General features: G+C 43.6%; 1 protein-coding gene across 38 annotated transcripts in view; it reads right to left on the reverse strand.

Moving 5' to 3' along the window:
- Positions 1–17173, reverse strand: part of APBB2 (amyloid beta precursor protein binding family B member 2) — a 401712-nt gene that overhangs the window by 109008 nt on the left and 275531 nt on the right. For 25 of the 38 annotated variants that reach the window (XM_063808776.1, XM_063808767.1, XM_063808773.1 and 22 more), the window contains 2 exons: positions 12369–12454; positions 12211–12271 (listed from right to left, as the gene is read on the reverse strand). In XM_063808776.1, coding sequence (XP_063664846.1) covers positions 12211–12271; positions 12369–12454 — 147 coding nt within the window. Of the gene's footprint in view, positions 1–12210; positions 12272–12368; positions 12455–12831; positions 12895–17173 lie in introns of all 38 variants that reach the window. The other 13 variants (XM_063808761.1, XM_054682842.2, XM_009447547.4 and 10 more) reach the window with 1 other exon arrangement.

Consider the following 17173-nt stretch of genomic DNA (forward strand, 5'->3'; position numbering starts at 1 on the left):
GACCCTGGTGGAGACCTTTCTGCCCCTTCCTGAGCAGCGTGTCTGTCAAGAGAATGAGACCATCATGGATCGAAAGGGACACATATCCTATTGGTGCCAACAACAGAGGGGGAACTAAGCATGTCTGGCTAGAGATCTGGGGTAGGAATGTGTGGATTCAACAACTAAATACACCTTTCATGAAGCGATCATTAGTCTGAAGGTCTCCTAAAGCTAAGTGAAATTATTTATGTGTTAGGGCTTAGCGAACTCATCTAACCGAACTGCTTCAACATGAAGCAACAGAAATCCAACTTGCGGTGCAGTTGCAAGCTACTTCTTCAATTCCAGCAGCACTGTAATTGTCATTCTTAAATGATATTAGCATTGTCTCTGCTGCATTATTTTGTTTCCTTCCCCAGTCTGACTGATCTACCACCCTGCTATGTATGTACTAGCTATTGAATACATACATGCCGAGTGAACAGATGAATCTACTGCAGACTGCTGTTGAGAGCTGCCACTCTTGGTGTCAGTTTAGAGTCTGAAAATGTGGAAGGCTGACTACTGAAATGATTTTCTTATAAGCATGAGTCAGAAGCAGAGGGAGAACTCAGACCTTGATCTTTGTGACTTAGCTATAGGGCCTCACAATTGGATGAGATTTTAAATAGGAATCCTATAAGTGACAAAGTACTGTGGCTTAGCTAGAAATGGCTTGGCATCTGAATTATTTATTTACTTATTTTTTGAGATAGGATCTGGTTCTGTCGGCCAGGCTGGAGTGCAGTGGCGCAATCTCGGCTCTCTGCAACCTCTGCCTCCCAGGCTCAAGTCGTCTTCCCACTTCAGCCTCCTGAGTAGCTGGGACTACAGGTGTATTCTACCACATCCAGCTAAATTTTGTATTTTTTTTTTTTTTTTTTTTTATAGAAGGGGGCTCACTATGTTGGCCAGGCTGGTCTTGAACTCCTGAGCTCAAAGGATCCACCCCGCTTGGCCTCCCAAAGTGCTGGGATTACAGGCATGAGCCACTGCACCCAGCCAGCATCTGAATTAATCTAATTCTTCTGTAGGAAAAACCATCAGTTCTCCATCAATTTTTAAACTGCAAATAAAGCAGAAATGTTTTCATCACTATCTAAATACCAGTATCTGGCATTAAGCTCTCAGGCAGCAAGCCTGAGAGAACAAGTTCTGAGACGTGCTGGCTCTTTTCCAGATGGCCTTGGAATGCCAGCTTCAGGACCCCCAGGTCTCGACCAGCTGGCCTTCCTGGAGCACCCAGACCTGCTGAATGGATGTCCCGTGGCTACTCCTGCCCGAGGCTGTTCAGTTCTATGATTATTCATGGCCCAAAATTCTGTGCCAAGAACCCACCAGGCCAGGTTCACACACCTGCCGCTCTGGTGCCATCAGGATGGCGGCTGCTGCCACCGCGGCTGGCTGGTGCCCATTTCCTCACCTGTTTCCTACCGCATTCCTTCAGGGGAAGAGGGAAGTCTGCCTTTCCTTCATTAGCTTTTCCAGGCATCTGCCCATCAGAGGGCGCAGCTGCCAAGAGTTAGACAACAATGCATCTTGTTTCAACAGCACCCTTCAAAACTTGGGGACTCACACACGGCTGCCAATTCCTCGACCGCTCATTCAGGCAAGTGTAGTGACCAGAAGTTAATAAGGGAAATAACACCGTGCTTCTGCCAGGAACACGGCATTATGCTTGGCCGAGTTGGCAAATAAAGGGAGGAAAACAGTTTTAGAAACACAAAAGCCGTCCTCCGGGATAGGAGGCAAAATGAGCAGCCAAGGCCAATGGCAGTGAGTGTCTGCACCACTCAATGGAAAAGCAGGATGGACAAGGGTCAGGGAGCCTGGCTTCGGGTTCTGCTCTGCCATGACCAGCTATGCAAGCTTGGGCAGGTTACTTTCTCTGTGCCTTCTGCTTTTCCTAAGGCTGGAATGAGATGATCCTTATTTTCCCCTTGTGAATGCCAACCTAAAAGCCATGCATGAGAGGCTGAATCTCATTCAGCCAGGACTTGATATATCCATCACTGGCTCTGGACCTTGGTTTCGTGATTCAGCCATGTTGCTATTTTCTGCCCTGTACTGAAGGCACTAATTTTGAATGACTGAAATGTGGGAATGACATGTTTGGCAGATTGTACCTCCCAAAGATGGCTGCATTAAAACCTCCCGTCCTATGCGCTCCTTGTAACGTGAACTTGCCACGTCTCATCAAGAGGTGGAGTCTGACGACTCTGAACAACAGAATACGGTGGAAGTGACGCGCTGCCATTGCCAAGAAGAGCCTTTCCTCACCTGGTGGCTTCACCTTCCTGCTTCTTAGAAGCTGGACACCAGGTAAAAAGTACAACTGCCTACCCAGAGACCACACCATGAGAAGACCAAGCCACATGGAGAGGCCCTGGAGGACGTGAGGAGGAGCACTGAGCCAGGAAGCAGGTTGGAGAAGAAGCCATCTTTGAAGAGGATCCTCCAGCTCCGGCCGCCCCCATGTGGATCAGGCAGGAACTGCACCGCCAAACCCTCCCCAGACTCTGGAACCCACTAAATCCTGAGCAAAATAAATAATTGTTTTAAGCTACGAAGTTTTGGTGCAGTTTGCTACATAGCACGCAGGAACAGATAACAGAAACAATGTTATCCACAGTATTGGGCAAATACAGATGGACCTCATCTTAACAGATCTGTTCCTAAAAGCATTTGCTGAAAACGAACACAAATTTACATATCAAATCATTTTCAAAGCTTCCACACTTACATTTTTTGAAAAGTATGGTGGCGGGGGGAGAGGGAATCACTAACTCCAGTGACAATTCAAATATACTTATTAGCTAAGGTATCGTCTCCTTCTGGGAAACCACCCGAGCCACCCCTTTCAACCAGCCATGGAATATGCCCCCGGAACAACCCCCATTTGTGACTCAGTAGCTCAGCTCCTGGTACAGTGCATTGAATTTGCTTGTTTCTTCTCCATTACTTGAAGGCAGGGGCCATATCCATTCCTTCTTGTAGTAGGAACAGTATAATGGCGAATGCATAAAGAATGCTTATTATGTGCTAAGGACTGTTCCAAGACCTTTACATGTATATTTATAGTGTTTATAGTATGTCAATTCAATGTTTGTAACAGCCATGTGAGGTTGGCTCCATCATTACCCTCATTTTGCAGATGAAGAAACTGAGGCACAGAGGGGGTAGGTAACTTGCCCAAGGTCATCCAGCTGGTAAGCAGCAGAGCCTGGCTTTAAACCCGGGCAGTCTGGGTCCAGAGTCCATGCTCTTAACCACACCATACATTAAGTATGTATGCTCCTTTCGCACTTAGCATTCAATAAACGTCTCTGACTCAATGAATGAATCAACAGTGCAAATCAAACCCAAACTTCCACACAGATCAGGATTTCTGAAAGAAACCTGTACCACGTGAATAAAAATCAATTATAAGAACTACATGCAGCTGTAAAATCCCATATAAATGCTAAGTAATGACAATGAATTTGCTACACAGACCAGAAATAAATCTGAATGAGAAAAGGTACTTCCCTACTACTTCCTGCTTATCTATTAGTGCTAATCTAGTCAGTAGCTGCTAATATAATTACTTCATGAAAATCTATGCTAATAGGAACCAAGGGAGGGCACAGATAAATAAAGCTCACAGATGAATATTGGAATCTCATGTCCATTCGCCATTCAGTTCAGAAAGCTCCGTCAAACCTACTACCCAATGGTTTGTTTCATCTCCTTCCTCTTCCTCTCCATCTGAGGTAAGTTATAACAAAAGAGTAAGGAGGCACACAAAGCTTTCACAAAATCCAGTGCCAATAAAAAAAGTTCCTGAGCAGCTGCGAACTGGTTGCAAATGGCCATAAAAGAACTAGAAGATACTGCATAGAAAGACTATGTCTACTTCCCTGCAGAAGCTGCACAAAATTGGTGCCTTCTTTTTATCATGTTTCCAACTGTATAATGTTATTACTCCGTGTTGTTTGTAGACTGGCAGTATTGGTATCACCTGCAAACTTAACAGAAATGCAATTTCATGTCCCACCCCAGAGCAAATGAATCAGAATTTGCCCACAGGTACAGTAACGTGTGAAAAGCACTTGCAAAGGATTGGACCACAAGTCTGGATGAGGGTGAGAAGGAGTCTGTCCTCAAGCACTGATCTTCCAATTCCTTCACCCATTCCCACCTCCAACAACTCTGCTACTCCAATCCCAAATTGCCAAAATGATTTTTTTCTTTTTGAGATGGAGTCTTGCTCTGTTGCCCAGGCTGGCATGCGGTGGCGCGATCTTGGTTCACTGCAACCTCTGCCTCCGCCTGCCAGGGTCAAGCAATTCTCCTGCCTCAGCCTCCCGAGCAGCTGGGATGACAGGCATGTGCCACCACGCCCAGCTAATTTTTGTGTCTTTAGTAGGTACAAGAGTTCCGTCATGTTGGCCAGGCTAGTCTCGAAATCCTGACCTCAGGTGATCCGCCACGCCTGGCCCCAAAATGATCTTAAAGCTGAGAGAAGCGATAACTGGGAACAGGTGGGCGTGACACTTTCCTGGCCTTTGGAATCAAATGCATCTGTGTTTGAGTCCCTGTTCCATTAGTTACTAGCTGTGTGATAAATAATTGACGTCTTCTAAGCATCGCTTTCTTATCTACAATATGGAAACATAACTATAATGCCTTGTTTTTGCAGGAAAATTGCACGTAAGTGCCTGGCAGAGGGGAGGGCACACACACAGTGAGTGTTCAGGAAAGAAGAGCCAGCCCTGGTTCATGGTGCTCTCTCTTTCCTTCTCCAGACTTAAATACAGATCAGACTATTTCATCTCCAGATGCCACAGATCAGGGCTACTACATTTCATTTGAAATGTGAAATTTTCTCAGAACCTGAAATGACTTCTAATTTGATGACACATTCATTTGAAAGATGAGGACGCTGAAACCCAGAAAATTTAATCTCTGGGGCAGCACAATCTTCCTTACCCGTTTCCTTAATTATGTGTTTCAAAGAACAAGATTCTAAAAACAGTACCAAAAACCTCTCCTGACAAATATATTGAAAATGACTTGTTATACACTGAGACAGAGACAGCAGGATGGAGCGGTCAGAGGCCCAGAAGACCCATCTTCAAATGCCATCTCCACCAAGAACTAGTTGTTATCACAAATAACTCTATGACTCATTTTTCTCACCTCTAAAATAAAGGCCCATTAGATGGGCTCTAATGTTACTTCCAAGCAAAAGAAATTCTGATTCCAGATGAAATGTTGCCCCTCTTTTTTTTAGAGACAGGGTCTCACTCTGTCACCCAGGCTGAAGTGCAGTGGCCGATCATGGCTCACTGTAGCCTCGACCTCCTTGGGCTCGGGTGATTTTCCCACCTCAGCCTCCCGAGTAGCTGGGACTACAGACGCATGCCACCACGTTAGGCTAATATTTGCATTTTTTGTAGAGACAGGGTTTCACCATGTTGCCCAGGCTGGTCTCGAACTCCTGGGCTCCAGAGATCTGCCTGCCTGAGCCTCCTAGGTGCTGGGATTACTTAAAGCATGAGCCACCGCGCCCAGCCCCTCTTCTTTAAAGATGTAATTTTCAATATTGTCCACCAGGTGGCAGAACATCTCCTTTACAGAAGTGTGAGCGGAGTTACACAAAGGACAGAAAAGAACTCCGACAAAACGGTATATATATTTCAAAGCATTAAGTTTTCTACAATTTGATTGTAACTGGTTTTTATTTGAATGTTAATCAAGAATTTGGTCAGCCATGTGCCACGGGAAAAGGGCTAAATTCCAAATCTAAGATATTAAAGTAACATGAGCACAGTGGGTGATGGGGATTGAGAAGTGCAAGCTACCTGGCCGCCTAAAACGTGCCAAGGAGTTGTCTTCTTAACAAATGCGGCCTGAAGGGCAATCATCTACAAAAGCCTTGGATATAGAAAGTTTTAAAACATTTTCCATGGAAAAGTGGCGTAAAATAGAAAAAGAACTGACTGAAGAAAATGTGTAAGATTACAGAAGCAGATAGTTCTGAAGTTGAGGGGACTGGGTGCAGTGGCTCATGCCTGTAATCCCAGCACTTTGGGAGACCGAGGCAGTGGGATCGCCTGAGGTCAGGAGTTCAAGACCAGCGTGACCAACATGATGAAACAACATCTCTACTAAAGAAAACACACACACACACAGCCAGGTGTGGTGACACATGCCTGTAATCCCAGCTACTTGGGAGGCTGAGGCAGGAGAATCGATTGAACCAGGAGGCGGAGGTTGCAGTGAGCTGAGATTGCACCACTGCACTCCAGCCTGGGCAAGAAGAGCGACACTCTGTCTCAAATAAATAATTTTTTTAAAAAATGTGGCCAGGTGCAGTGGCTCATGCCTGTAATCCCAGCACTTTGAGAGGCCAAGGCGGATAGATCACTTGAGATCAGAATTCGAGGTCAGCCTGGCCAATATGGGGAAACCCTGTCTCTACTAAAAATAAAAAAATTAGCTGGGTGTGGTGGTGTACACCTCTAATCCCAGCTACTCGGCGGGCAGGGGCAGGAGAGTCACTTGAACCCAGAAGGCGGAGGTTGCAGTGAGCCAAGATCGCACCACTGCACTCCAGCCTGGATGACAGAGTGAGCTTCCCTCTCAAAATGAACGAATGAATGAATGAATGAACGAACGAATGAATGCATGCATAGAGACTAAAATGCAATATGGCATCCTAGATTAGATCCTGGAACAGAGAAGGGCATTAGAAGAAAAACTGGTAAAATCAGAATACAGTGTTTATTAAAAATCAGAATACAGTGTTTATTAATAATTTTCTATTGATGTTAATTTCTTTGTTTGTACTATGATTCTTTAGGATACAACATGACGGCGATCTGGAGAAGGGGCTATGAGAACTCTGTACTATCTTTGTAACTTTGCTATAAATCTAAAATTATTTCTGAATAAAAATCTTACTTTTAAAATGCATAGGAAAATAAGAGGAAAAAACAGCCAGGAATGGAAAGAAAGAGAGTTTCATAGGAAATGTCCTGTGTCTATGATAATTTAATAAGGGGAAATTATTTATTTATTTATTTTTGAAACAGAGTCCTTGCTCTGTTGCCCAGGCTGATGCGATCTCAGCCCACTGCAAGCTCTGTCTCCTGGGTTCATGCCATTCTCCTGCCTCAGCCTCCCAAGTAGCTGGCATTACAGGCGCCCACCACCACGCCCAGCTAATTTTTTGCATTTTTAGTAGAGATGGGGTTTCACCGTGTTAGCCAGGATGGTCTCGATCTCCTGACCTCGTGATCCACCCGCCTTGGCCTCCCAGAGTGCTGGGATTACAGGCGTGAGCCACCGCACTGGGCCAATAAGGGGAAATTTTAAAACTAGGGGGTAGTAGCTCACACACAATAAACTAAGATGAATAAATACAAATGACAAAGCCTAGAGTGAACTGATACGTGGACAAAGAGGAGTACTCTAGTATATTACTGATGGGATTATATGCTGCTGCAGGCTTTCTGGAAAGTAATTTTGCAGTAAGTGACAGAAGCAATAAAACCGATAGCCTTTGCCCCAGTAATACCAGTTTTAGCAACCTATACCAAAGCAATAATTTAAAAGAAAAAGAAGTCACCTATTTTTATGAAGTTGTAGCTCTGCTCTGTAGTGGGGGAAAAACTGCTCCTATGGATACTGGTGCCTAGACAGATTACGGTGCTATTAATTAAATGAAATATTACCATGGAATTAGGAGTGACCAAGCCGAGGACTACAGAGAGGAGCATGTGAAATAATTTTTCAAGAGCTCACTACATGCAACACAGTCTCCTAGGCTGGGTCCTGGAACAGATTAAGGTTATTAGTGGAAAAAATGAGAAAATGTGAATAAAGTTTATAGCAAATAATATGATATCAATATTAATGTCTTAGTTTTGACCGACGTACCATGATTATGAAGAAGTTAATATTAGGGAAAGTTAGGTGAAGGGGTCTAGGAGAACTCAATATTTACAACTTTTCTACAAATCTGTAATTATTTCAAAATAAAAAGTTAAACAGGGAACTCAGAATTATAAACAAACACACATATATGGCTATCAAGTACAAAAACTTTACTGCATAAAAATTTTGGTAGGTTCAAAAAACATTTTCAGAGTTAGAAAAAGACTTTGCTCTTTGGGGAAGTGTGTGTGTGCGCGCGCACGCACGCGCGTGCGTATGCGTGTGTTTGTGGTGATTTTGTGTTGCCATTGCTATTTAGAGGTTTCACTGAATAACTGATTAAGGTGCCCAGATTCAGAGTAGTAGCTGAAGAGGATTTGGAAGTGTCCCCATCCTGACAGTCTAAAAATAATTTTTATTTTTTTCAGCATGTAAGTTTTAAGTAGGGAGTAAGGAAGATATTTTCTATAATAACTTTTTAAGTAATCATTCCTCACAGACTATATTTAGAATTCCATAGTATATCAAATATTATTTTTATTTATTTATTTATTTATTTATTTATTTATTTTTTGAGACGGAGTCTCGCTCTGTCGCCCGGGCTGGAGTGCAGTGGCACAATCTCGGCTCACTGCAAGCTCCGCCTCCAGGGTTGACGCCATTCTCCTGCCTCAGCCTCCTGAGTACCTGGGCCTACAGGCGCCCACCACCACGCCCAGCTAATTTTTTGTATTTTTAGTAGAGACGGGGTTTCACTGTGTTAGCCAAGATGGTCTCGATCTCTTGACCTCTTGATCTGCCTGCCTTACCCTCCCAAAGTGCTGGGATTACAGGCATGAGCCACTGTGCCCAGCCCAAATATTATTTTTAAAGTCAGGATTTTTCGGGGGAGGGGACCACTTAGTTCCCTGGTTCTTGGTGGACTGCAAGAATGTAAAGGCTCATGTAAGGTGAGTAACTTATTCTACAAAGGCACTGGAACATCCAGAAAGCCTAGGTCTTGCCACTCCTCCCTCTGAGGTGCTGGCTCTGGCCCCCAGGCAACACAAAACAGGCAGGAATGACTCCGATAGGGGACGGAAGTTCCTCCAATGTGTCTTCACTGAAGTCAGCTCTGAACTCATGGACTTCTCATGGACAGCAGTGCCACAATTATAGCTCACTGCGGCCTTTACCTCCCAGGCTCCTCCCACCTCGGTCTCCCAGGTAGCTGGAATCACAGGCATGGGACATCACACCCAGCTATTTTTTATTTTTTTGTAGCGACAAGGTCTCACTATGTTGCTAGGCTGGTCTCAAACTCCTGGGCTCTCGAAGTGCTGAGATTACAGGCGTAAGCCACTGTACCAGCTTGCAAAAGTCCTTTCAAGATTCTGATGAGCCCTTCTAGGCATTCATTCCATTCATGCTAAGAATCCTCAGGTTAAATAATCACCAGGAGGCACACACAGAAAACCCCACCTGCAGGTCCATGTTAGCAGCTGTGCAAATCTTGAGATCTGAAAAGCTGTAGGTTTTTCATTCTCCCCAGGCTGATCTTTCCTTACTCTCTATATTATTCCAGCCCAGACTGATGCACTGATTATTCTCTTATATTTTCTGTGCCCTTTTTTTTTTTTTTTAAGTGTTTGTTCTTAGAAGTCTCCTCACATCTTCTATGGAACAAAGTAAGACACAGATAAATAATACAATGCATGTATTTTTCGTTGTTGTTTAAAACTAAGCACAGCTTTAGGAATGTAAGACAAAGCTGAGCTTCCTTATTAACATGAACAGACTCATAACAGGCATTGAAATAGACATGCTGGCAATAAAAAGGTGGCAGATAAAGAATTCAGTAAGCAACACAGCCGGAAGGGAAAAAGAGAAAGCCCAACCCACTGACTTGGATTTAATGGAACCGGTCCTCCTATTCCTATTACAATTCCATCTCCATTCCATGCTTTCCCTCTTGTCAGTTTCACACCCTGGCTCCACATACATCACTGCCCCAGCCCTTAGTGGTGGACAGAGATATTCACTGCTCCTCTTCCAGCCTTTGCTGATAGAATTTGTAAAACATCAAGTAGCAAAGCAAATTGTTCGCAACCTGCGTTCCTTACCATAAAATTTATCTTTAAAGACCAGCAATGTTAGAAGCAGCCCAAGGACTTGTTCAGAATGCCACTGGCTCTAGAGTGGCCATGATATTACTGGCTGTGCTCAGAACAAAGCTGACTTGACCAGAAGCAGCACAGATTTCACTGCAAGCCCTAAGATACTTACAGAACCAACTGGCAATATGGCAGTTTCTGGCAAAGGAGTCAAGGTTTTGAACCTGTATGGTGTTCCCCTCTTAAGTGCTACTAAGAAAACCCATTTGCGATGTTATTTGTAGACACAGATCTGCTTTGGGATTCAGAACAAATAAAAAAGAATCTGGGAAGATTCTTTCTCCCTCCATGGCACAGGAGGGTGAAGGGGAGGGGAGGGGAAGGTGCTGAAGTAGACAAGGTGGAATTCCATGGTTGTTAGCACCAGAAGATCAGGTGCATAACTTGTAAATGAAAAATGCAAAACGAAAATGCAAGCCCCCGCCCCTGTTCAAAAAGCAGGGGGAAGACGCTATAAACAATACTAAAACATAAAGGTTTTTCCTTTCTTCCGTATGCTTTCTCTTGGCTTGTTAAGATGTTTTGTTTTGTTCTGTTTTGAGATGGAGTCTCGCTCTGTCACCCAGGCTGGAGTGCAGTGGCGCGATCTCAGCTCACTGCAACCTCTGCCTCCTGGGTTCAAGTGATTCTCCTGCCTCAGCCTGCTGAGTAGCTGGGATTACAGGCATGTGCCAACAAGCCTGGCTAATTTTTGTATTTTTAGTAGAGACAGGGTTTCACCATGTTGGCCAGTCTGGGCTTGAACTCCTGACCTCAGGTGATCCGCCGCCCTCGGCCTCCAAAAGTGCTGGGATTACAGGCGTGAGGCACCACACCTGGCCGTTAATGTGTTTTTTAATTGCTATTTAATGTTACAATCCCTCAGGCATGGGGATACTTATAAGTGCAAACCCTTACAAACACTCAGGGCCCTGTCCATATCTTGGTACATGCACACAGACCATTGGCTTCTGGGTCCCCTCTCCCATCAGCTGCTGGACAGATGCACCATGCACTGACCAGGGGCGGGGAAATCAAGCCAGGAATCCTCTCTTCCCATGGGCCCACAATCTCAACCCACAGCAGATGGGTGGGCCATAAATGTATTGCAACATCAGTGTTGGGACATGCTAGGTGCCTGGACTGCGGGTAGGCAAGAGGCTCACCCCCACTAAGTCGCCTGTGGAACACACAGCAGTGTTGCCAGCCCAGACTGGGCTGGTCACCACCACGCTCCAATCCCAAGATACCCAGGGAGTGTGCACTTGACCCCAACCCTCCCGTGCTCACACCCACGTCTCTTCCGCGGTAGAGGGCAGTAGAAGTCTCTACGTAGGGAGGGAGATAGGGAGGTCTGGCAGGGCCTGAGACGCCGGGGGGCCAGAAGGTGAGAACCGCACGGGGACGCTGGGAGGTGGCAGGACTGTGTGCAATCCAAAGCCCAGCCCTCTCATGGACATTCCATTGGACTTGACTTATAAGATACAAATTCAAAGATTAAGAATTTCCTGACAGCAACCTTGAAGCATTCATCCCCACACACAGGGGCCTTCTCATTGTGGGGCCTGTGCAGCTGCACTGGCCACATGCCCAGAAAGCTGGCTCTGTTAGCAACCTACCAGAAGTCCAGAAACAAAATGGACACAAGTTTGCCCCAACTGCCCCCAGTTTTCCATCATAAAACCTAATTATCCAATCTGTGTTTATGACAGGAATGGCAAAGAGATTTCACCTTGCACAGATATGAGGCTGCTCTGGTGGCGGTAGGTGGGAGGGGTCTCATACCCTACCTGTTTAGCTTCCTCTCCCATTGCTTTGCAAGGCAGAGCCTGGTGTATCTTTAAAGACTTCTAAAGCCCACCCATTTGAACAATAATGGTAATTTATTACATTGTGCAAAGAGCTGACGTAGTGAGATACAGGCAGAGTCTTGATGGTTCTAGAAATCCCCACAAACCTAACTTAGCCTAGGGATTTTCTTCAAGTGTCAGGGAGATTAGGAAAGAGAAAATTGAGGGATAATTACTTATTAAATGGCTCTGGGTTGATGGTTTGTAAAAACTGGACAATGATCCAAAGTCATTATTTGGATCTAAGAATATAACCTGGTGGCTGAAAGCAAGTCTTTACAAACCTTGGCTTCTGGGTCACTGTTGATACTACAAGAATCATCATCATCAGGGTGTGGGGCATTTCTAGGCAGAAAAACAGAAAAGTGGACTTAGAATTCTATTGCAAACTATCTGCACAAAGCCATACATTGACAGCAGGTCGATCCTACTAATGTCCTACCTGAGTTTCAAAGATGCATAGCGTAGGGTTGCTCCTTCAAACTCTTTTAAACTGGGGTCCGGGTTAACAGTGGCTGCATGCAAATCCTAGAGGAAAATAGAACCTTGTTAATGTACAATGGGGGAGGAGTCCATTCATTGCCTCAAATATCAAAGGGGAGAAACGTCTTCCCAGCAAGAGGCAGAGAGTGTACGTGAGCTTAGGCAGAGAAAGGCATGCAAGGACTGTTGAATGCTGACTGGTGCAAACTCCTGTTCTTACAAAACAACGGGGAACCTAGGGCATTCACAATGGGAGACACCAAAAAAAGGCAACAGGAGTGTGAGCTGAATGCCCCTAGCAAGAAGCCCGATCACTGTGTCCCTGCAGAATGCATGATATTCACAAAGAAGAAAAATATACAGCCACAGCCATGCAGAAAGGATAAAATATTAAATGATCTAAGATCTGACAATATACTTGCCTTCCAAATGTCACTATTAATCTTTCCCCCATTCAGAACAGCAAAATCACTCCATGGCTGTTTCTAGACATATAGTTATTCACATAGGAAAAAAGCACATTGATTTAAAGAAAAAGAAAAGAAAAGAAAAAAAAACACAAGACACTGTTGTTAGCATTGATATTCACAAGATGGGTTAGGGAACAAGTTAACTCTAACAGCAACTTGTTGGCTCACTCCCTCTATGTCTAGATTATCACCTGAAGACGAGGGCAGGAGAGTGATGGTGCTTTAATTACTTACCAAATAAACGACTAAACATTATTAGAAGCGGACAGTTATTTCCTTAAGGTAATTTTAAAAGCAAACAATATAATTCCAAGTATTCAATAACTAGCATACCTAATTCCATAATAACCATTTTCCTCCCTATAAACCAAACAGAACTGTTTTCTGGTGGTGGGGGTGGAATGAGGGACGGGTACCATGTTTGTTTGGAAACTAGGGAATGCCCATGGCTGAGGGCCCCAAAAGTTGGGGGTCAAGATATTTTCACTTAAAAGAAAAAAAGGAGAATGATGGGGAGAGAGGGTTAGTGAAGAACACAGACTGACATCAACACTTGGCGGAAATTTAACCTAACAAAAAACAACTCTAAACAGTCTAACATAAATTCCTCCAATTCATAAAAGCTCTACTTTTTTTTTTTTTTTTTTGCTTCAAAAGCTTCTTCACAAATTAATACTTGATCATGAAATGATTTTCTAAACATAATTATAGTGCAAGGCATGAAGCCTGGCTTTGTTGCGAGAGCTCTTGCAATAACTGATTTCCAAATCTAAACAACTGCTCCATCCACCTCAGACAATGAGAAAATGTCTTTTCTTTCTACTAGGCCTAGTGAATATTCAAGTATTTTTCATCTAAGATTTGGGGAAATAAGCAAGCAAGGCTAATAAAACTCAGGGACAGTCTTGTGAATTGCTTTACTGACTGGTTAGGCAAATCTGTTTGTATAAGAAATCAACCATCAAAACTTTTCAGCTAATTCACTTTTCAACTGAAGTTCTTTGAAAATGAGAAGTGAATAATGACCCATAACTTTTACTCACAACATTGATACAGTTTTAAAAACCACTAAAAGCAGAAAAAAACTAAGCTTAAATGTCTTGTGCGTCGAAAGATGCATTTATTTTGTTTAAAAATTTTTTTGAGACAGGGTCTCACTCTGTCACCCAGGCTGGAGTGCAGTGGCCCAATCACAGCTCACTGTAGCCTTGACCTCCTGGCTCAAGCAATCCTCCTGCCTTGGCCTCCTGAGTAGCTGGGACTATTCAGGTGCATGCTACTACACGTGGCTAATTTTTTAAAACCTTTTTGTTGAGATGGGGGTTCCATTATGCTACCCAGGCTGGTCTTGAACTCCTGAGCTCAAGTGATCCTCCCACTCAGGCCTTCCAAAGTGCTGGGATTACAGGCTTAAGCCATGGTGCCTGGTGCAACATGCACTTACCAAACTCTGCAAGCCTCTCTGAGAGCAAAGACACTGCAAATTTAGACCCATTATTACTATTGCACATGTGGTGTCATTTTCATTTTTGGTCTAGGCACCTAAACTGCAGCTTTTCAAAATAAAATAGGAACTTAGACCACTGTATTTACTTTTAAAAAATAATTTCTCTTCATGAATAAAGGGCAGGAATGTTGCCCAATCCCCTACCTTTCCCCTCACTCCACCCCCAGAAGCAGTGTTCAGTCTTTATGAAGAGAAGATTAATAACCTAGGGCAATCTTAACCTGTTAGCTCGGAGGAGCTATGAACCCCTGAAATGGGTGCGGGGTTTTGTACATGTACGTTTTCCTGAGAGAAAGTTGCCCAATTTTTCTCATATTTCCAGATGGGCCAGTGACCAATTTCGGTTTGGACCACTGTAGGGCTACTAATATGGACGTGAGATGAGGACCTGAAATATCAAGTACAAAATAAAATTTTAAGCTAGAATTTCTTTTTCAAAAAGAAAACAAGCTTATATGGCCTCAAATTGTCATCACTGTTTACATGTGAGCAATATTTGTTGTTAAGTTGAACTTTAAAAAAGGATAATCAGAGGATGAATTAGGAAGACCCAAGATAATTGTGTCTTTGTGGAGAAATTTATAAAGAAACAAGAAAAACAAAGTTACCTCACAAAAAGAATTTCAGAAATTATCCCCAAGGGACCCTATATGTTGAGACTACAGAAAGTAAAAGAAGAGTATTTTCTAAAACAAGTACTCAGAAAAGTCTTCAGTACCTAATTAAAACAGTTCTCTGCATGTGTGTGTGGTTTTTAAAATTTTTAATGCATTTACTCTTTGGACATAAGGGTATCTGTAAAGCAAAAGCTAAAAACAGTATTAAGACTGTCAGAATCCAGCTCTCGTGTTATGGAAACATGAGTTAGATGGCAAATGTCCAACAATCACCTTTTACAGATTTAAATAAACAAAGGCTCTGTATAGTGATTTTACAAAAACTTAACGTGGGCACTCTTAAGGAAATCCTTTAGCACAAAACTCAGTAAGGAAATGGAAACTGGCATTATATATGTTATGACTGGGCCAAAGATCTTTTTTCCCCTCCTATATTTACAACTATTCATTTACATCGAATATGACAAACTTTCTCCAATGTATAAGTGACCATAATTTTTCTTTTTTAAAAAATTAAAGTCAATGAAAGACAAAGTCACTTTGTCTTAAATTTTAAGAATTACATGGTCTATTCATCTAACTTTTTTAATTAAGAAGAGAGAATATTTTCTATATTTGGCTAATAAGTTTTGCTAATAATTTTTCGTTAACAAATTTTTAAAAAAGCACAACCCAACAGAGATTCTTTGGTTCTACAGCAAGTCTGTATCCACCCCCGTAGGGGTGGGAGAGATGAAGGAGGAAGAGGAGAGACAAAGAGAAAAACAATAAAAGGGGAAAAGGCAAGTTGGACAATATGCCTCAGGTAAGACAAACACAAAGATGGGGAAAGAGGTGGTAACGGACCAACAGGGACCATCTTCTATGAGCAACAAGCTTCCATGAGCCTGGTAACCCTCCAGGCAATGCAGCTAAAGCCTTGCACAGCCGAGTGACATTCTGGTACCACAGTCATAGCTGGGACACCCTCCTGGTGCTTGTCCTGACCTTGTCCAGGCTGCAACCTCCCTTCTCTGATTACTTGATCCTGCTCAGTTCTGGGAGAGCCTTGGAGCCTTAGCTCCTCAGAGACAGTGTGTCTAGGGGGACTGACCCAATGCCCGGGGTATGGCACTCCTCAAACCCCTTGAGCACCACACAGAAGCTGTGTGAGGCTGGACCCAGTAAGGAGGGAATCCGATCATATAACCTTGACTACTGAGAGTTTTCTTCTTCCACGTTTCTCTTCTGGGGTCTTGGAAAGCAATTCCACATAGCAAACAAAAATGATGCATTATCTTTCAGCTGGAAAAAGGCCAAAAATGGAGTTGATTCTTTGACAATATCAACAGAGTGCTCTTAAAGACTAAGTCTCAGGGGCTGGGTATGTCCCTACCAGGGGACTTTCTCTACGATGCTAAGAAAATCTCTACGAAGTGGTAGCAAAATGCAAACCAGGGGGCAAGAGTGGAGGGTTGAACCTGCTGAGAACTGGGTAGAGAGGAAAAGCACTAAAACATTCCACAGTGGCAGTGACAGAAGCTATAATCATATCATCTCTGTGTGCACTTGAGAAGTTCTGAAGCTAATACAATGCAATGGTTTGAATGTCTGTCCACTACAAAACTCGCATCGAAATTTAAACACCAATGCTGCAGTATTCAGAAGTGGGGCCTTTAAGAGGCGCTGCCCTCATAAGTGGATTAATTCACCCATGGATTCACGGGTTATCATGAGAGTGGGACTGGTGGCTTTATCAGAAGAGGAAGAGAGACCTGAGCTGGCATGCTCAGCTCTCTCACCATGTCATGCCCTGCACCCACTCAGGGCTCTGCAGAGAGTCCCCACCAGCAAGAAGGCCCTCATCAGATGCAGTCTCTCGGCCTTGGACTTTTCAGCCTCTGTAACCATAAGAAATACATTCCTTATCTTTATAAATTACCCAGTTTCAGGTATTCTGTTGTAAGCATCAGAAAATGAATAAAGACACATTGCTTGCTGGAATGCTGGGGTTCAAATTCTGTCTCTGTTCTTACTTGCTCTTTGACCTCAACTCCCTCCCATATCAAACAGGACTAAGAAGGCCTCCCATCAATGTGCAGACAAAGTGAGATCCAGAATGTTAGCTCTTAGCACAGGGACTGGCTGCCCGAGGGTGCCCTGCAAATGAGTTTCCTTACGATCTACTCTT

The sequence above is a fragment of the Pan troglodytes genome, chromosome 3 (genome assembly GCF_028858775.2).
Source record: "Pan troglodytes isolate AG18354 chromosome 3, NHGRI_mPanTro3-v2.0_pri, whole genome shotgun sequence".
NCBI classification, from domain to species: Eukaryota; Metazoa; Chordata; class Mammalia; order Primates; family Hominidae; genus Pan; species Pan troglodytes.